Source organism: Indicator indicator, chromosome 10 (assembly GCF_027791375.1).
Source record: "Indicator indicator isolate 239-I01 chromosome 10, UM_Iind_1.1, whole genome shotgun sequence".
Taxonomy (NCBI): domain Eukaryota; kingdom Metazoa; phylum Chordata; class Aves; order Piciformes; family Indicatoridae; genus Indicator; species Indicator indicator.
Window position 1 is genome coordinate 21433617 of NC_072019.1, and position 17023 is coordinate 21450639.

The 17023-nt window shown below is 50.8% G+C and overlaps 1 protein-coding gene across 3 annotated transcripts in view; it reads right to left on the reverse strand.

Annotated features, from left to right (window-relative positions):
- Positions 1–1722: 1722 nt before the first annotated feature.
- The window catches only part of ZSWIM5 (zinc finger SWIM-type containing 5), a 103222-nt gene continuing 87921 nt past the window's right edge, over positions 1723–17023 (reverse strand). For all 3 annotated transcript variants that reach the window (XM_054384162.1, XM_054384163.1, XM_054384165.1), the window contains 10 exons: positions 15526–15705; positions 13096–13272; positions 10154–10300; positions 9094–9231; positions 8327–8587; positions 7092–7227; positions 5739–5896; positions 3392–3555; positions 3020–3101; positions 1723–2604 (listed from right to left, as the gene is read on the reverse strand). In XM_054384162.1, the coding sequence (XP_054240137.1) occupies positions 1742–2604; positions 3020–3101; positions 3392–3555; positions 5739–5896; positions 7092–7227; positions 8327–8587; positions 9094–9231; positions 10154–10300; positions 13096–13272; positions 15526–15705 (2306 nt within the window). In that variant the 3' untranslated portion in view covers positions 1723–1741. The remainder of the gene's footprint in view (positions 2605–3019; positions 3102–3391; positions 3556–5738; positions 5897–7091; positions 7228–8326; positions 8588–9093; positions 9232–10153; positions 10301–13095; positions 13273–15525; positions 15706–17023) is intronic.

Consider the following 17023-nt stretch of genomic DNA (forward strand, 5'->3'; position numbering starts at 1 on the left):
AGCTCTACCCTGCGTAATCTGAGATGCCAGGCTACCCATCAAGTGTGGTGACCTCTCCATCTTCAGAGAAAGGCAGTAGAGATACAGTCAGTTATGTTCATCCCTTTTATTATTAAACATCAGATGAAGAGGTCGCACACACACATACACACACACGCGCAAAAGAAAAAGAGGGAAAAAAAAAAAAGGGGGGAAAAAAAGAGAAACAGACTGGTTGAAGACTGCTCTTTCAGTGGCAACAGAGACCGAGTACAATTGGTTTCCTGGCCGGAGCATGGACACAAGTCACTTACCAAAAAAATCAGAAGTCAAACCAGACAGCAGATAACTAGCCCACATTCTCTAACTACAAGTCACCACCCAGACTGACCCTGGCCCCCCCAGCCCTCCCAACCCGCTGGCAAAGAAATGAACCAAAACCAAAGAGCTGCCAGCCCAGGGCTGCAGTCTGCCCCCAGCATAGGGCAAAGCCAGGAAGGGCTGAGTGCTGGCCAAACCATGGAGCTGGGAAGCAGAATACGGGGGAGGCAGCACGTCTATGTCTGCCCCACCTCCCTCCCCAGGAGCCAGGCAGCCCTGGTGCCCTCTCCTGCCCAGGCACCTCACACCCCTATGCCCACCAGCTGTGTACAACACAATGAGCTCATGTCCTCCATCACCAGCATCCATGTGGGTCTGAGCAAGTTGCCCCAAGTCCCTTCCTTCGCTGTCCTCAAGCGTTGTGCTGCCGCTCCTCCTTCCATCTGTCCATCCCAGGGCTGTGAGTAGAGTGGAGGTTCGCCTCCCCCAACACCCTTCTTGCTGCCAACAATGCTGTGGGAACCTGAGAAATGTTCACGTGGTGCCTCCTCCTCTTTTTGTCTGTGGTTTTGTGTGTGTCTGTTTTGTTTTTTAAATAATATTTATAATAATAATAACAATAATAATAATAATAGCAATAATAAAAATAATCGCCCCAGCCCATGACAATTTCAAGTATCCCCCAAATAAAAGACAGAATTATAAATAATTATAACTTTACAATTTAATAATTGACACATATACTATAGTATTTACAGTATCATAAATGCTTTTTTCTTTTTTTTTCCTTTTTTTCCTTTTTTTTTTTGTGTGTTACTTTTAGTAAGCAATCCCTGAGAACAGTTACTTTAACTTGTTTTTATTGAAGTATCTTCACAAATAGAGGAGTTTGCATGTCTCGGGCGGGCGGGAGAAGCGCTCTGCAATCGCTTTTGGTGACGCATGAGGTTCTAGTGTCATGGGTTTCTCTGCTTGCTCTTCTTTCCTTTCCCTCTTTTTATTTTTTTTTTTTACTTACCCACACAATTCTAACGACTTTTGCACTTGCAACCTTCAGATCCCTCCAGCGACTGCTTCCTTCAGGAAAGAGGTATTAGATTTCCAGGTTAGCTTTTGGTATTGGCAAGGGAGGGCAGGGGGTTGAGCGAACCATCCTTTTTTCCCTGTGGTTGCCTTTTGGTTTGTGCCCAAGGAATCTCTGGATCCTCTCAGTGTGTGAAATGGTTAAATTCAAGACAAAAAAAAGTAAAATAAAAAAAAAGGGAAAAGAAAAAGAAACGACAACAACAACAACAACCAAAAAAAAAAAAAAGAAACAGAAGACCAGCACAGAGCAGCCTCTGCTGATGGGGGTAACGTGATCTCTGCTTCCTTCTTTCTTCTCTCCCGAGTCCCCATGCTGCGGCCAAACCCTGCCAGTGAGCGTGGTGGGGATCAGGGCTCACCCAAACCGTTCCCGCACCAGCAGCATCAGTTTTTTCTTGCCTTTATAGATTTGTTTGAGATTGTCAATGAACTGGGCGAACTGTATGTGCCCGTCCTGCGCCAGGAGGAAGGTCTCCCTGGCCTTGCTGAGGAACTCAATGAACTCCCCGTAGTGCCGTGGGCTGATGTGAGTGAGCCGGGAGTGAGTGGTGTTGATGTAGGCGCTTATCGTCGCGTCCAGCAGCTGCCGCAGAGGGGCTTTGTCGGTGGACATCAGCTTCCCCGAGTTCCTGCGGCCGGGGATGCCGGCTAGCCCCGGGGCCGTCATGGTGCAGCGGCGAAGGATGTCCGAGAGCACCGTTGCACAGTGCACACTCTTCACTACCAGTGGGATGATGGCCGCCAGCTCATTTTTGCCAAGAGAGTGGCTCAAGGCGCAGGCCCAGAGCACATCATTGATGGCTGGGTGCGTGTCCTGGTTGTAGGCCAAGTTGAGATGCGTCATGGCCAATGAGGCCAATTTGAATGCCCGGAGCGGGTAGCCCCGGTGCTCCATGTAGCGGGCGATGGTGAAGAGCTGGGTGTAGGTCATGCCGGTGGAAGCAGCGTCGATGACTATCTGGTAGGCAGTCTCGAAGGCGATGTGGTCCTTCTCGCAGAGGGTCAGGGCAGACAGGGCACAGTTCTGTGGGTCCTTCATGGCGCACTGCAGGGCCAGGGTGCGGGCGCAGCTGGCCAGCTCTTCCCGCTGCGGGTAGTCTAGGCTCAGGCGCAGGATGGTGTTGTGGGACATCACTGTGGCTGCCACAATGCTGGTGGCTTCCGTGGGAGTGAATAGTGAGTACCAGCTCTGCAAGATGCTCACCAGGGCCCTCACCCCTGCAAGAAAACACCGTAGTTATGGCATAGCCCTGGAGCCTAGCTCAGATCTGAGTCCTGGGTGTTTGGAGCTGGCACAAAGCCAGTTTGCAGCAGTTGTGAACTGCTGCCTCTGCCCCAGCAGGAACAGGGCACAGAGGGACAGTGAGAGACTACTCTCTGCTGACATGCTGCAGGGCACAGCAAACGCTGCTGGCCTGACCTGGGTACACAGGACCTAAATCCAATCCTAAACGTGTCCCTTGCTGTAGCCCCAAGCCCTGCTAGCTGGTGCTTTGAGGTGCATCCAGTTACCCAGGAAGAAATAGGAGACTCAGGAGAACTCAAGATGCCCAGAGCTATGAATGACCCTAGACTCTCTTTTCCCACCCACTCTCATCACGTGCAAGCTGGACCCCTCAAGCAAGGCACTCACCCACTTCAGTAGCACACGTCACCAGCCACCTCACCATCTCCCGCCGCCGCCAGTTGAGGGTGGACAGGGTCATGCGCATCACCTGCGAGGCAAACTTGGCATTACCAGCTGCCCCACAGGGCTCCAATGAGGACACCCAAGACAGGAATACTCCCCCAAAGTCCCTCTGGCCTGTCTGGCTGCTCACTCCCCAGTGCTGCCTTGCTTCCACCCAAACTGCAGCAGGTACATGAGACTTCCCAGGGATGAGCTTCCCTGCTGAGGGCCATGCAGGGATGAATTATTCTTTCCGTAGGGGACTGCCTGCTTGGTAGAAGACCATCACCAGTGTGCTGCTGCTGGGCTATCAGCACCCCCAGTGCCATCCCATACCTGGAGCCCCAGCTCCAGCGCCACATTGAGCAGTGTTGTGTCAGAGTTGCTGTCAGCTGGTGTGGCGATCTTGAATGCATCCTGGGCCAACTTGAAGATCAAGGAGGAGGAGTGGATGTTCTTCTGGATGGCCTCCAGCACTGTGCGTAGGCGCAGCATGTCTCCTGGGTGCAGGTACAAATGGTCAGATGGCTCAGCCTCCCCCAGTCTTGCCCTCAAGCCCCATGTCCTGTCTGCATTGAGTGGTGAACATGGTTCAGCATGGTTAGGCCCCCTTGGACATGCATGTGGAGGGATGCACAGGGATGCCAGATCAGGTTCTGCAGTTGAACAGCAAAATAGGGTGTTCTCCCCAGGAGGTGACACATCCTACAGCGCCTCTCCTTGCTCAAGCTCATCCTCTTGCAGGGAGGACAAACAGCCTGAGTGATTCCAAACACATTTCTGAAGCATTAGCAGACATCTCTAGGCACCTGAATATTCCACCCTAGGCTCAAGTTTTGACAGCTCTAAACCAGATTCTTCCCAAAGGAGGGGAATTGGGGAGATGCCCAATGCTGAATGGCTGCAGAAAGGTCTTCTCTTAGAAACATCATAAATAAGAAGTACTGTTTCCTGCACATACACTGTCTGTCTGAGTAAGTCACTTCTTTCTGCAAGACAAGACTGGGCCTCTCACTGTGGCTTGGTTCTGAATCACTCAGGTTAGGCACAAATCTCTCATGACTGAGAAAGACCGAGATACTCCCAAAGATGAGGGCTCCTGGCACAACAGCAACTGATGATGTGGATCTCCTGCCACAGGAGGCCAAGGGTGCCATAAGGATACAAGACGGCAATGGGAGATAGGGCAGGATCTTGGTGGAAGGACCCATCAAGACATATAAATGATCCTGCCTGTGAATTGGGGAATCCTCCTATCAGCCTATGTCAGTGTGAGCTGAAATTCCCCCCCCGCCACACCTGTGGGACACAGGGTAGGGAGAGGACCTCTGACATGGATGCAGACTGGAGATGTCAACACACCACATCAGGTCCCTCTGCCTTGTTGTTCCAGAGTCATACTTCTAGTGCCACAGTCATTAAACAAACAGATGAACCTCATGTACAGAAAACCAAGTAACACACGGCAGTGTTGAAAACCTCGAGCTGCTCTTGGGCGCACAGAGGCATCTCTGGTGACTAATAGCTAAAGATATCGCCTGCCACCCACAGCTGCCATGAAAAGCCAACCCTCCCCAAAATGACTTGCGGGGGCATGGGCAGGAGAGGCTATGAGGACATAGGATCACATCAGGACATGCTGCAGCAGGAGAACACCCAGGGAAGGGGATGATGGGAAAAATACACATAATCCAAGGGCCCTAAACCCCTGGCATAAAAACCTCATCCCCATTAAGGGCTGGAAGGGAGAGGAAACTAAGCATAAGCCAGGTACCAACACTCCATCAGGGCACTGCAAGGCAGGGGCAGGATGCCATCAGCCCTAGAAAAACAGCCAAGAGGAGGAAGGCTGGAAGGAGAGAAAAGGCTGCTGATGCAGCGAGGCTGTAGCTTTCTGACAGCTCTTTTCCTTTCCACCTTACTAGGGAAGCAGAACCTTCCCCATAAAGCTGACAGCACCAAGGGCTAGAAGCTGCCACAGATGGTGCAGGAGAGCAGCAGGCAACGATAGCCACTCAGGTCTCTGGCCCTTATGGGACACAAGGCTCTCAACTGTCCTGGTAGGGTTGGTTTCTGGACAGAGGAATGTTTAATGGAAAGCCTGTGCTCACCTTAATCATCGTGCTTAGGCAGGAACCAAATAGGCCTGAGGGACCAGTGAGGACCCTTGCAGCTGGGACTCTGGTTTCCCACCCATCCCTATCTCTGCCGAAACCTCCATGTGGTTTGGTGCACAGGAGGTCTTTTCCCTCCTACAGCTTGTGCAAAATCATTACCACAAGGCAGGAAGAGAAAAAGCAGAGGTAGAAGGAGAAGCAGCTTCAAACTGAACTATGGGATGAACTCATGACATCTGGCAGGGCAAGCTGATCTGGTAGCTGACCATGCTGCAGGATAGGCATGGTCCCACATCATCCAGAGGCACTACCCAGGATCTGCAGCACTGTGGCTGGCATCCCTGCGGGCTTGCCTGCAGCGCCGGGGAAACCCCCGAGTCCTGCCCTACCAGAGCACGAGCCTTGAGGCCCTTTGGGACAAGAGCAGCAGGCTGCCAGTGGGGCACTCAACCATTTTCTGACAGTTCTCAAGGGAGTGTAAGCAGAAGCTCCCCTTTTTCTCCAGAAAAATCTCTTGGATGCTGTTGTCCCATCACCCCTGTTCCACAGTTGTCCCTGCCACCAACCCTTGGCTGCTGTGAGCATGGTGGAGGCCAGCTCGCACTGCTGCGACTCCAGGTGCCCCAAGGTGAACCAGCGCGGGTATCTGCTGGGGACCACTGAGACTAGGTGATGGGGGTGAGTCACATCGCCGCTCGGTGCTGTGGTCTCCAGGACAGGCAACCTGAAGAACAAACAGAAGGAAGCAAGATCAGAGCCCTGCCCAAGTCTGGTTTTGTACCCTCTGCTCAAGGCAGCAAGGCAAGGCAGGGTCTGCCTGCGGGCAGCTGCCCACAACACTGCCTTTGCAAGCATCCTGCTGCCGTGCATGTATGGGGGCTCCTGAGGCTGCATGCTCAACACATGGGCACAGGGATCAATTTGAGACCAACTTGAAAGGAGGAGAATGATCCGTGAAGCCATTTATAAACGTGTAAGGAGAAGTGCAAGCCTCAGGAAAGAAGAAGAAAAGGGTAAAAAAAAAGGCAGCAAAATCCCTCCTCCCTCCCCACTCCTTTCATGTCAGAGCACCCAGCAGAACTCCTGGCTTTATCATCTGGTTCTTTTTAAAAAGCTCAGTTGTCATTAGAAGCAGTGGCACATTTCCCCAGGGCCCCCGCAGCCGGTTTGGGTTACCCGCTCTTGTGGGGTTATCTAAAAGCCTGGAAAACTCCAAGGAGAAAGAAGCCTAAGGAAGAGAAGCAGGAGTCACGGTGACAACACCATATTGGTTCTTAAACCTCTGAGTTGGTGCTGGTGTCACTAACTTGATGGCCCTCTTTGCTCTACGCATGCAAAGGCTTGGGGTACTTATCAGGCAGCAGAAGCCCAACCTTCCCAGCCCAGGTCAGAGAGACACCAGCACAGGCCCCAGCCAGGAGCACAGAATGAGTGTTAACAGATGGTGACTCTGCTTTCCACCCAGCTCTGAAACATCCTGGAGCCTGGGGCAAATCATCTGCCCGTCTGCGTGGGAATAAAAAAGCCCTTCCTATGGGCAGGGAATGCTGCAGGGTTCCAGAGGCCTGGCAGACCAAAGAGAGATGACAACATCATGCTTGCCTGCAACCTGCTCCAGCAGATGATGTCTGACACCAGGACAGGCAGGTAGTAGTCCAGCCTGGGGCAAGGGACTGGGGCAGAGAGGGCTGGACCAGCAGACATTACTGGACCCATACAAATCCCAAACAGAGAGCAATTGTCTCTGCACTGCTGCTTGGTGTGTGGGCATAATACACAGGACAATCCTAGGGACAGTAAGCTCCAAGCCTGCCTCCAACTCTCATCCCTGCTCTAGGGCTACAAAGCATTCTGGCCTCCTGCTGGAACACAGGAGAGATGCAAAACGGAGACAGAGATGGCAAAAAACATGCACCAACCTCATGGCCCGCAAAGCCAGCTTGTACGCCAGGTCTGCATCGTGGGGGAGCAGGGCAGAGAACAGGTATTTGGCAAAGGTGTGCATGGGGACGCTCTCACGGTGGATAACTTCTCCCAAGCCGCTGAAGGGACCACCTGGGTGCAAGCAGAGCCCATCAGCCATGATTAGCAGAGCAGGATCTGTGGCTGGATCTGATCTGAACATGAGCCAGTAGTGTGCACAGGTGGCCAAGAAGGCCAACGGCATCCTGGCCTGCATCAGAAATAGTGTGGCCAGGAGGAGCAGGGAAGTCATTCTGCCCCGGTACTCAACACTGGTTAGACCACACTTGGAATACTGTGTCCAGTCCTGGGCTCCTCAATTTAAGAAGGACATTGAGATACTTGAACGTGTCCAGAGAAGGCCAACGAGGCTGGTGAGAGGTCTCGAGCACAAGCCCTAGGAGGAGAGGTTGAGGGAGCTGGGGGTGTTGAGCCTGGAGGAGGCTCAGGGGAGACCTTATTGCTCTCTACAACTACCTGAAAGGAGGGTGTAGACAGGTGGGGGTTGGTCTCTTCTCCTGGACAACCAGTGGCAGAACAAGAGGACACAGTCTCAAGCTGTGCCAGGGGAGGTTTAGGTTCGAGGTGAGGAGAAAGTTCTTCACATAAAGAGTAATTGGCCAGTGAAATGGGCTGCCCAGGGAGGTGGTGGAGTCACCAGCCTCGTTGGCCTTCTCTGGACATGTTCAAAAAGGGATTGGATGTGACACTTGGAGACATGGTTTAGTTGTCATGAGGTGTTAGGTATTAGGTAATAGGTTGGTCTTGCTGATCTCTCAGGTCTTTTCCAACCTGGTTGATTATGTGATTGTGGTGTTTGCACCATTCCAAAGTCTTGATGATCTGCTCAGCAGCTCTCTGGTGTGTAACTCAAGTTGGGTCCAGGGTAAAAGGTTGCTCTTTTCTTTTCTTTAAAAACCTTTCTGGTCAAAATCATTCAGAAACTGAGGCCACATGCTTAGTACTCCTCTCTGTACTGAGAGGTACTGAGGCAGTCTTGCTCCAGAGATGTCAGCAAACCTTTGCTTTACCAGATAATGGGGCAGAGCAGACATCCTACAGACTCAGCATCACATGGACAGAGAAGCAGCCAGGCCAGGGTCAACCAAGCATAAACCTTGGAAAGGGCATTCCAGAGATGTTATCAACACAGCTAAGACACAGAAGCCAGACAAATGGACCAAGCCCCCACCTTCCAGCAGCAAGATGCACTGCTTCCTCAGGGTCTGCACCAACACTGGGTCCAGCTCCAGGTCCTGAAGCCGGGCAATGATCTGCTCCTCATTGCGGCACACCTTGTCTTGGGCATAGAGACCTTCAGGCATCACTCTCTGCTGACCCATCCCCATCAGGGCCACTTCTAAGGCCAGTGACAGGTAGGACTCGCCACTGTCTTGGCTGCCAGTTGCAATGGGCACATGTTGATACACTGGGGGTTTGGAGTCCCCAGCATCTGGAAGAAAGGGAAAGAGATGCAGCAGGGTTAGAAGATCCTGCCTAGCAGGCAGAACCATGTCAGAAAAAAACCAAACCCTCTCAACTTCAGAAGAAAGCCTGCTGCCTGCCCTCAGTCACTCCCAGATGACCTACAAAAGCTCCCTGCAGGAGACATGGACTTCACTCTCCTTCTTGCTCTCACTAAGACACGCAAAGAGACCTGAGACAAGTGCAACAGGGCACACTGGTCTCCTCCAGGGCCTTCCTGTGGGCCAGCACACCTCAGCCCAGCTCTACTAAGCCACTCTCCTGCTCTGGCTGCAAACCCTGGGACTGGAAAAAACTCAGGGTCGCTAGCTCCCTGCCTCTGCACCGCTCTGCCTTGGCTGCTCCTGCAAATAGGGAGAGAGGGCAGATTCAGCATCCAGGAGTTGCAAGCCCCAGAGCTGCACCCAGGGTCTGCCTGGTGGGCTTGGTTCAGCTGCAGCCACTGGGAAAGGAACCAGGAGGAGTCCTCAGTACCTGAAATTTCAAGGCAATTTTCCTCTTCTAATCTACAAGCTTCAGTCAGGGTGAGAAAGAGACAGCCAATGGGGTTCAGAGGGTGGCCTACCCAGCCCTCCAAGTTGGTGATGGTTGTTGCTCCTCGCTGCAGCAGTTCTACAAAAAATGGAACAGAAAGATAATAAAAGTGATGGAATTTAAAGAGAGGTTCTGCACCCAGAGGAGTCTCTGAAAACAGAGACCCTTTCTTATCCCATGGGAACCTCCAAGGGCCAACTCTGGCATGGCAGCTTAGGAGCAGCTGAGAGCAGCCATCTTAGCACGCACACTGCCACAGACATCAGAGACAACAGGTACCCAACAAAAAAAGGTGCCCCTAAGGCCACATAAGAACAGCGTCTCATTCTTTGTTCCAGGAGGGCACAAGGGACTGAGGAGTCCCAAGGTAAGGTCTCTATAAAGTCAGACCTCCAGCTTATGGACTCATTTGCAATGGGTAGCCTGAATGTTTTGAGAACACAAGCAGAAATCTCTCTGGAAATAACAAAGACTCCCAGTAAGCTTTAATAGCTCCATCTTTTGATGATCTCAAGTTGGCTGAGCTAGCAAGCTCCAGGAGTCTACTGACCACCAACAGCACTGCAGTAACTGACCTCAGTTCCCTGCCAACTTCAATTGCAGAAGGAGAAACACTGGGCATGCCTCCTGGTACAATTCACTCAGCAAATGCAAAGTGAAGCCAGGTATTGCAGCTCTGCAAACAAGCAGCAACTCTTTAATGCAAGCATCACTTGCAATCCTTACAGGCAACCAGACACAGGAACATTGGGAACACTCCAGCAGCCTGAAGACAGCACCTGGGCACCTGTGTCCTTAGCACGTGTGCACCAAGACAGTATGCCTCAAGCATCACAGTTTGTCTTTCCAGGGTGCGATTCCATACAGTGCTGCACACTGTCAACTTCTGCCAGTCTGGAGAGGGCAGTGCTACTCTCCCAAAGTGGAGAAGACATCCTCAACCCATTGGGACACCCCTGATAGACCTCATGGGACATCTCTCCCATAGCTCTACCCATACCTTTTTTCTGATGCTTATATATTTCCAGCTGCCTTTGCTGCTGCAGTCGCAGGGTGTTGATTATGGCAACAGTTAGTCGGAGAGCTTCTCTGGGATAGCCATGGGAGCGCAGGGCATCCACTCGAGCGCAGGCTGTGGGTACATGTTCTGCAAGGCAAGGACGAATGCAGGGACATGGCTGAGCCAGAGAAGGATGAAAATTCATGGGAAGGTACTTATGGAGGAAGAGAACCTGGCAGCATCAGGCTTCAGGGCACTTTCTTCCATTGATACTCCCCATTTCCTAGTTAAACTCCTGCTCCTTGTTTTGAATCCCTTTCTCCCTGCTCCTGGCAGGGCCTACCAGGAATATTAACTGAATTCCTACCACATTCAACCCACAGCAGCCATGTCAGTACCTACATCCCCATCTCCACAAACCTCACCCAAAGGAGGAAGCATTTCCAAGATGGCATTGTTGCAGTGCAGCAGCTCTGAACACAGCCTGTGACAACCTAGTGCTCAGTTCTCCTAAAATCCGCACAGCTTACGATGATTTCTCTCATTGCTGTGCACCCAAACACTTCTCACCGTCTCATCCAACACTTCTCCCTGCTCTCAGGGGACAGGTGATGACACATGGGGTGAGGCTGTGCATCCAGCAGTGCACTGGTGGCACTGGCAGATTTGGGGTCATATTTTGCACAGCTTCCTTAGCACCTCCACGGAGTGAGCTCTGCAGACACCCCAGCTCTTCTGCAGCTCTCCTACCTGGTGTTTTATTATTAGGAACAGTTGCATGAACCCCCCCTACCAAGACTCACAGTTGCTTAGGAATTCATCTGCTCCTGCTCCTCATTGCTCACCTGAAATAACAAGCAACTGTGGAGAGGATTATGACTGAGTGAGAAATTAGCAGAAGCAGATGACATGACATACTGCATAACAAGCAGCAAAAATCCCATTTTCTTGCAAAATGTCCTACCGAGGTGGAAGGGAAAAAAAAAAAAAGGCAAACACAGAAGATACGAAATTGTGGTAGAGGGATAACCACTACTCCTGGAAGAGCTCAGAAAGCTTTGGAAATGCAGACAACCATCTCCACAAATGGGGTTTCCATATCCCAAACATCACTCTCAAGGAATACACAAGAGGTTTGAGAACAAACACATCTGTAGAAGAGCTTCTTGTTGCTCCCTCTTATTCATTTGTGTTACAGTTTGAAGGGGGAGCTTTAGCCTAGTCCCTGACTGCAAAGACTGAAAGCAAAATAAATTACCATTGGATATAAAAGAAAAATAATGATAAGGTCTATATAATTCATTGGATTGCTAATGGGAATATAGAGCAGAAGCAGAACAGTTCTTTCTCTTTTCTTCTTCTGTTGCTTCTGCTTGCAACTTTTCCTCTCTCTCTTCTGGCCTTGCCAGGGTATCTCTGTTTTGACTACTTATGTGAGGTAATGGGAAGGAGGGAGCGAGTGGGGGAGGAGGTGGATGGCTCCAGGGGGGTCTGAGGAGTTCCTGTGTTATTTATAAGTTGTAAAAATATAAATATTGTACATACATTGTATATTTTGTACACGTTCATTGCATTTCACATTTCTAGATTTTAGTTTGTTTGTAAATATTTGCTTCCATCCCAAACTGAGCTGGTCAGGCAATTTTATGTTGGGGGGTAATTTCAACCCACCACAATTTGCTAACTGAATGAAATATTCAGCTTCTCGCTGAATTCATCACTGGAAGTTGCTGATGAATCACACTCCTTGGCCAGCAGTGAGTGCCTGCAGGGTGCAAGAAAGCAAAAGCGCAAAATCCAAAAATCACAGCAAATGCATTAGAAAAATAACATGCACCAAACCAGCTGGGCCAAAGGGCTTGCCAGAACCCAGATAATGCTAGGGACACCACACCTCTGCTAGATGGAGTCCATGGAAGTACTAACCATCCACTGCTGCCTGTGGCTGCAGAGCTGGGGAGACCTGATGCCTGCAGCTACACAAAACTCTTCCCAGCATAGAAATGTCCCCTCCCGTGTTAGCTAAGCTAGCAGAGGTGCATCAGTAACCTTCATGGGTACTTCTTAACTTATCTCCTGGCCTTAATAGAAACCTAGTGCCTTCTATTCAGAAACATTATCTTTGGATGGCTGTGAATATTCTCTGTCCACTTGGCTGGATGACAGCAGACCCCACAGGAGTGGGTTTTGAGCTGTTCTATGTCCATATATTCACGTCTCAGGCTGTAGGGAAAAGGCACTTACCCTCTTTAAGTTGTAGGGGGCTTCTGTCCCCCATTTTGGAGTCAGTCTGAGGACCGACAGCCACATCAGGCATCCCCAAGCCCTTATCTCACTCCTTGTCATCCCAGACGTAGTTGGCAAGGGTCTGTAGATCTGCCCAGGGTCATGATTTTGCAGTAAAGAAATTGTATGGCTTGACACACGTGGACTAAAGGTCTACAGCAAAGGATGGTACTGGACTTGACTGGTGTAGTATGCCTTAAGCTCACAAAAGGCTTAATTGTACTGTTTGCTAATTGTCTTCAAGGGAAGACTAAAGAAAGAGTAAGAGCAAGGAATTCAAAATCCAGAGCACAGAACTATCCTTCCCAGCCAACTTTCAAGGGACTTTAAGTCCCCCTGTACTGTGAACTGTGAGAGCTTGCACTGGAGACAGCCAAACAGTGGCAGGATGAAAGAGGACACGATGAGCCTGGTCCAAGCTGCCTGAGGGGAGCCCAGACTGTAAAGATGCAGGGCTTGCTACAAAGACTGTGACTGGAGTGTATCAAGTTTTTCTCCTCCTCAGGCTAAGGGCCAGGGAGGCACTTTCAATCTAGGATATAGAAACTCGCAAGGATCCAGGGTAGCAAAGCTTCTCTGATGCCTCAGGTGGCTCTTTTCCACTACCAACCTTGCCCACCCAGGCCATGCAAGAGGCTGCTGATTTGGATGCTTACCGAGCCACAGTGGCTGCCCCTGGGAGTTAAAGAGGAGGCTCTCACCCTCCCGCTGGTAGGAGGGAGACACATAGAAGTCGCTGCTGATGATGCGCTGCAGGTGGCTGTCCTGCCAGTGGAGGTCACAGCCCTCGATCGCTCGGGTGAACACAGTTCGTCTGGGCCTGGCCAGTGAGTCTGCAAAGAGAAAAAACATCAGTGCCTTGTTGGGGTAGGGGCTGCCTGTTCATGCCCCTAGACATGACATCCCCAGGCAGAGCAACGTCTTTACAAGGACCCACCTGGTTCCACCACAGCTGATTCTGAGCTAAGCACAAGGGCTGCGGCCCCTGAGCTGCAGCAGATTGCCTTTAGATGCCTATGCTGCCCATCTCAGATGGAACTGCCATCTCCTTAGCATTGCTAAGCAGCTTGCTAGAACAGCTGCCTTGACTAGAGAGGGGAGAATAGAGACAGGGACTGCCCTGCCATTAGCTTTCTGATGTTAACCTATTGTCACACAGGAGGCTGATGCCTTGACATGTGGCAGTGCATTCCCACACCTGTGACACCCAGTGTGCAGGCAGCTACTGGGGCCCAGCACTGGGCTTCCTCAGCATTCCTGCCCTGTCAGCACCATAAACTCTCCTCTTCTGCTCCAACACGAAGTCTCAGCTTCACTGAACTACAGCTGCAACACCTGAAGCTGTGAAGGGAACCATAGCTTCTCATCTACCCCCTGGAAAATGGGGGGAACCATCACCTTCCAGCAATCTCCTCCAGCTGGCTGAGGGGGCTGGAAAGGAGGAGACAGCATGGTCTGAAACCCCACTGCTGCTTTGCAGCAGATGTCTGAGCACCCCTTCAGAGCTGCTCTGTAACTTCACTGACATTTCTGAAGATATCAAATACTGGACAAGCACTTCACTCTGTCCAGACATATCAGACAAGTGGTCTGTCAAGAGGAAAAGGCCTGTCTGGATCAATCCTGCTATCACTTCAGCCGTGCAGCGTTGTGAGAGCCGAACACAGCTATCGGGCTGCAAAATGGGAAGCCCCAAAGGGGATACAACACTGAATGCTAGGTCCTGCAAGCTGCAAGATGGGCTGAGTTAAATGCCTTCAAGGGGGGAGAACAAAAGGCACTGCTCAAAGCTGGTCCAGGAAGGCTGGATAAACACACTCCAGAAAACAATGGGAACAAGCAATTAGCCTGAATGCTGCAGGCACCCTGAGGTGGAGAGAAATTAAACAGGTGTTCCTACCAACAGAACTGAGCCTGTTCGCTTCACCAGGAAGGGTTTCAGGAATCAGCTGTTCTCCTTTCAGTAATAAAAGGGGCTGGCAACAATCTGTGGCAGTTTTTGTGTATGCATGAACATTAACCCTGGGACATCTCCAGGACCCATGCTGCTTTCAGTCCTCTGCCTGGAGAGGCAGAAGCATGGGGACAACGGGACATCCCCGGCATGTGCTTTGGAAACTCCCCACATGCCTAAAAACGTGCCCCGAATGCCAGAGCAAATCCTCAGCAGAGCTGGGAACACCATGGGGGAGTCCCAGGTCTAGTGCAGGACATGGAACGAGGCCAGGTTTAAATTAAGCTGCTCCCTGAGGATGAACCCAGGGAGGCAGCCAGGGTGCACAGTCCTGGCCATGGCTGGGGTGGGCTGACAGCATGGCCATGCTCCTGAACCACTGCTGGGGAACTAATCCCACTCAGAAGAGCGAAGTTTCCTTCACGGCATGGCTGCTGGCTCCCTCTCCTCTTCCCATTTTGGCCACACAATACACCAAAGAGCAATTCCAGTGCAGCAGATGGAAGCATGGTAAGAGCAGTAACTTTCAATTAATGTCTGCTTTCAGGCTTAAATTTAAAGGGATGAAATGCTTTGTCAGGGGCTGAGAAAATATTTTAGAATGAAGGAACAACCCCACGAGTACATTGCTCCATTTGTGCTCTGTGCTTGAACTGTGCTTAACATTCCTGGCTAATGACTTATCTACCACCCAAATCAAAGTCCTGTCATAAGCAAGACCCAAGAACAGAGAAAGCAGCTCTTCATCATCTCTAACTCCTCACTCTCACATTACAGCCCAGGCTTCCAAGCTCAGCTCCGCTCCTATTCAAGCAGTGCTGCTTTTCTGTAGAACTTCATACCCAAACCTGCACAGATCTTTGGAGACTACACTCCCTCAAAGTTCATTTGCTTTAAAATGGTCTCTAATCTGATGCTCAACACACAGGTGGCTTCGCCCAAGATGTAGCAGAGCCAAACATTTCCAAGAGTATCTCAAACTAGAGGCTCTGAGGATAAACATTTTGTATTCCTGTGACTCCCAGAGACATCACCACCAGGTGGATTAAGGTCTCTCACCTTTAGGGTGAGTTTTGACTTGATTCAACCTCTGTGGCCACCAGCTGCATTTCCACTCCCTGTCCAGACTCACCTTGGCTGTGGCCGGAGCTCTGCGTGAGCGCGTTGGTGATGTTGGGAAGCTCGTTACCGTAATTGCCATCTTCCAGGGGACAGACATCCATCTCGCCCCACTTGCGCAGCTGCCGGAGCCAGCAGGATTTCTCTTCCAGCTTGCAGTGTGGGTTTAACACCACACACACCCACAGCGCCCCTAAACAAAGCCAAAAAATCAAGGAGGTGGCCACCACCATACCAGTGGGGCAAAGCTCTTCTGCTGCCACACTCATCACGAGAGCCTGCAAGGTTTCATTGGCATCGGTAAACTCATTTCAGCTTAATGCATGGACCCAGGAGGGGGATTTAGACAGCTTTTAAATAAAAGTAAAACTCCTCTGTAATGAAGCTAAATTATAATCTCATGAGATGGGGGACAGTGGGGAGGAGGGAAGGAGAGAGCGGCTGTGTATGAATTTGTGAGTGCTTCTGTCTGCCAGGACAAATCTACTGTTTGAACTACACATCAAAAGCATGCTTAAAAACACCCTGGCAAGCTGCAGAGTCTGTATCTCCAAAGACTAACCTGATTTTGATCCTACCCACGTTCCAAGTGCTTTAAAGCCTGCTCCAAATGCTATTTCATCTGCCATTGTTCTTCAGGCCATTTGCATTCAACTATTTAAAAAAGGAGATTTGGTGTATTTTCTTACTTTTTTTTTTTTTTTTAAATCCCCAGCAGCCCCCAGGCTGAAAAGGAACCTGGATCTTGGCTTGACATCTTGCAGGCAAGAGCCCTCCAAGCCCTTCAAAGTCCTCCAGATCTTGTAAGCAGAGGTGTCCAGCTGTAAGACAACCATGCTGACACCCTCTGGCTCAACTATGGGACCTTACAGGCCTGATGATTCTGTCTGCTGTGAGAGGCAAATCCATCGTCATTAAGATCCAACTCATCCCTCCTAAGACAGGGCTGATTCTGATGCTGCTAACCAAACCTTGCCAACTTCCCTGGGTCACCCACTGCTCTGAAAAGGGCTCCAACCACCCCAGTAAGTGCAAATCCATGAATTCTCCTTTTGCTAATTGCATTTCTGCTCAAAATTTCCCTGCAATTCTGTCAGGATACTGCATTTCCCCTCCCTTGTGCTTGCCCCATGGGATTCGATGGCTGCATGCTGGCACAGCTACAGTGTGCAGTGTCTCCAGGGATCCCCCTAGGCTGAAGAGCCCATGCTGGATTCTGTCACACACCTGGAACAGAGAGCTCAGCCTCCCACAGGAATACCCTCCCCTACCTTTCCTCCATGGGCCCAATGAGCACCTAAGCATCTTTCTTCTCCCACCCAGCCAGCTGCTCTCCCCCAACTCTCCAACACTCACAGAGCAAAAGTTCCCATTCCAAAGTGACAGCCAGCAGCAGGACAACATAACACAACTCAGCTGTGTGGCAAGGGGATTCCTCCACATGCCCAAATCCCCTCCCTTGCTTGCTGTGTTTTATGCAGCATCTCTGCAGCTGCAGAGGTGTGCCATTG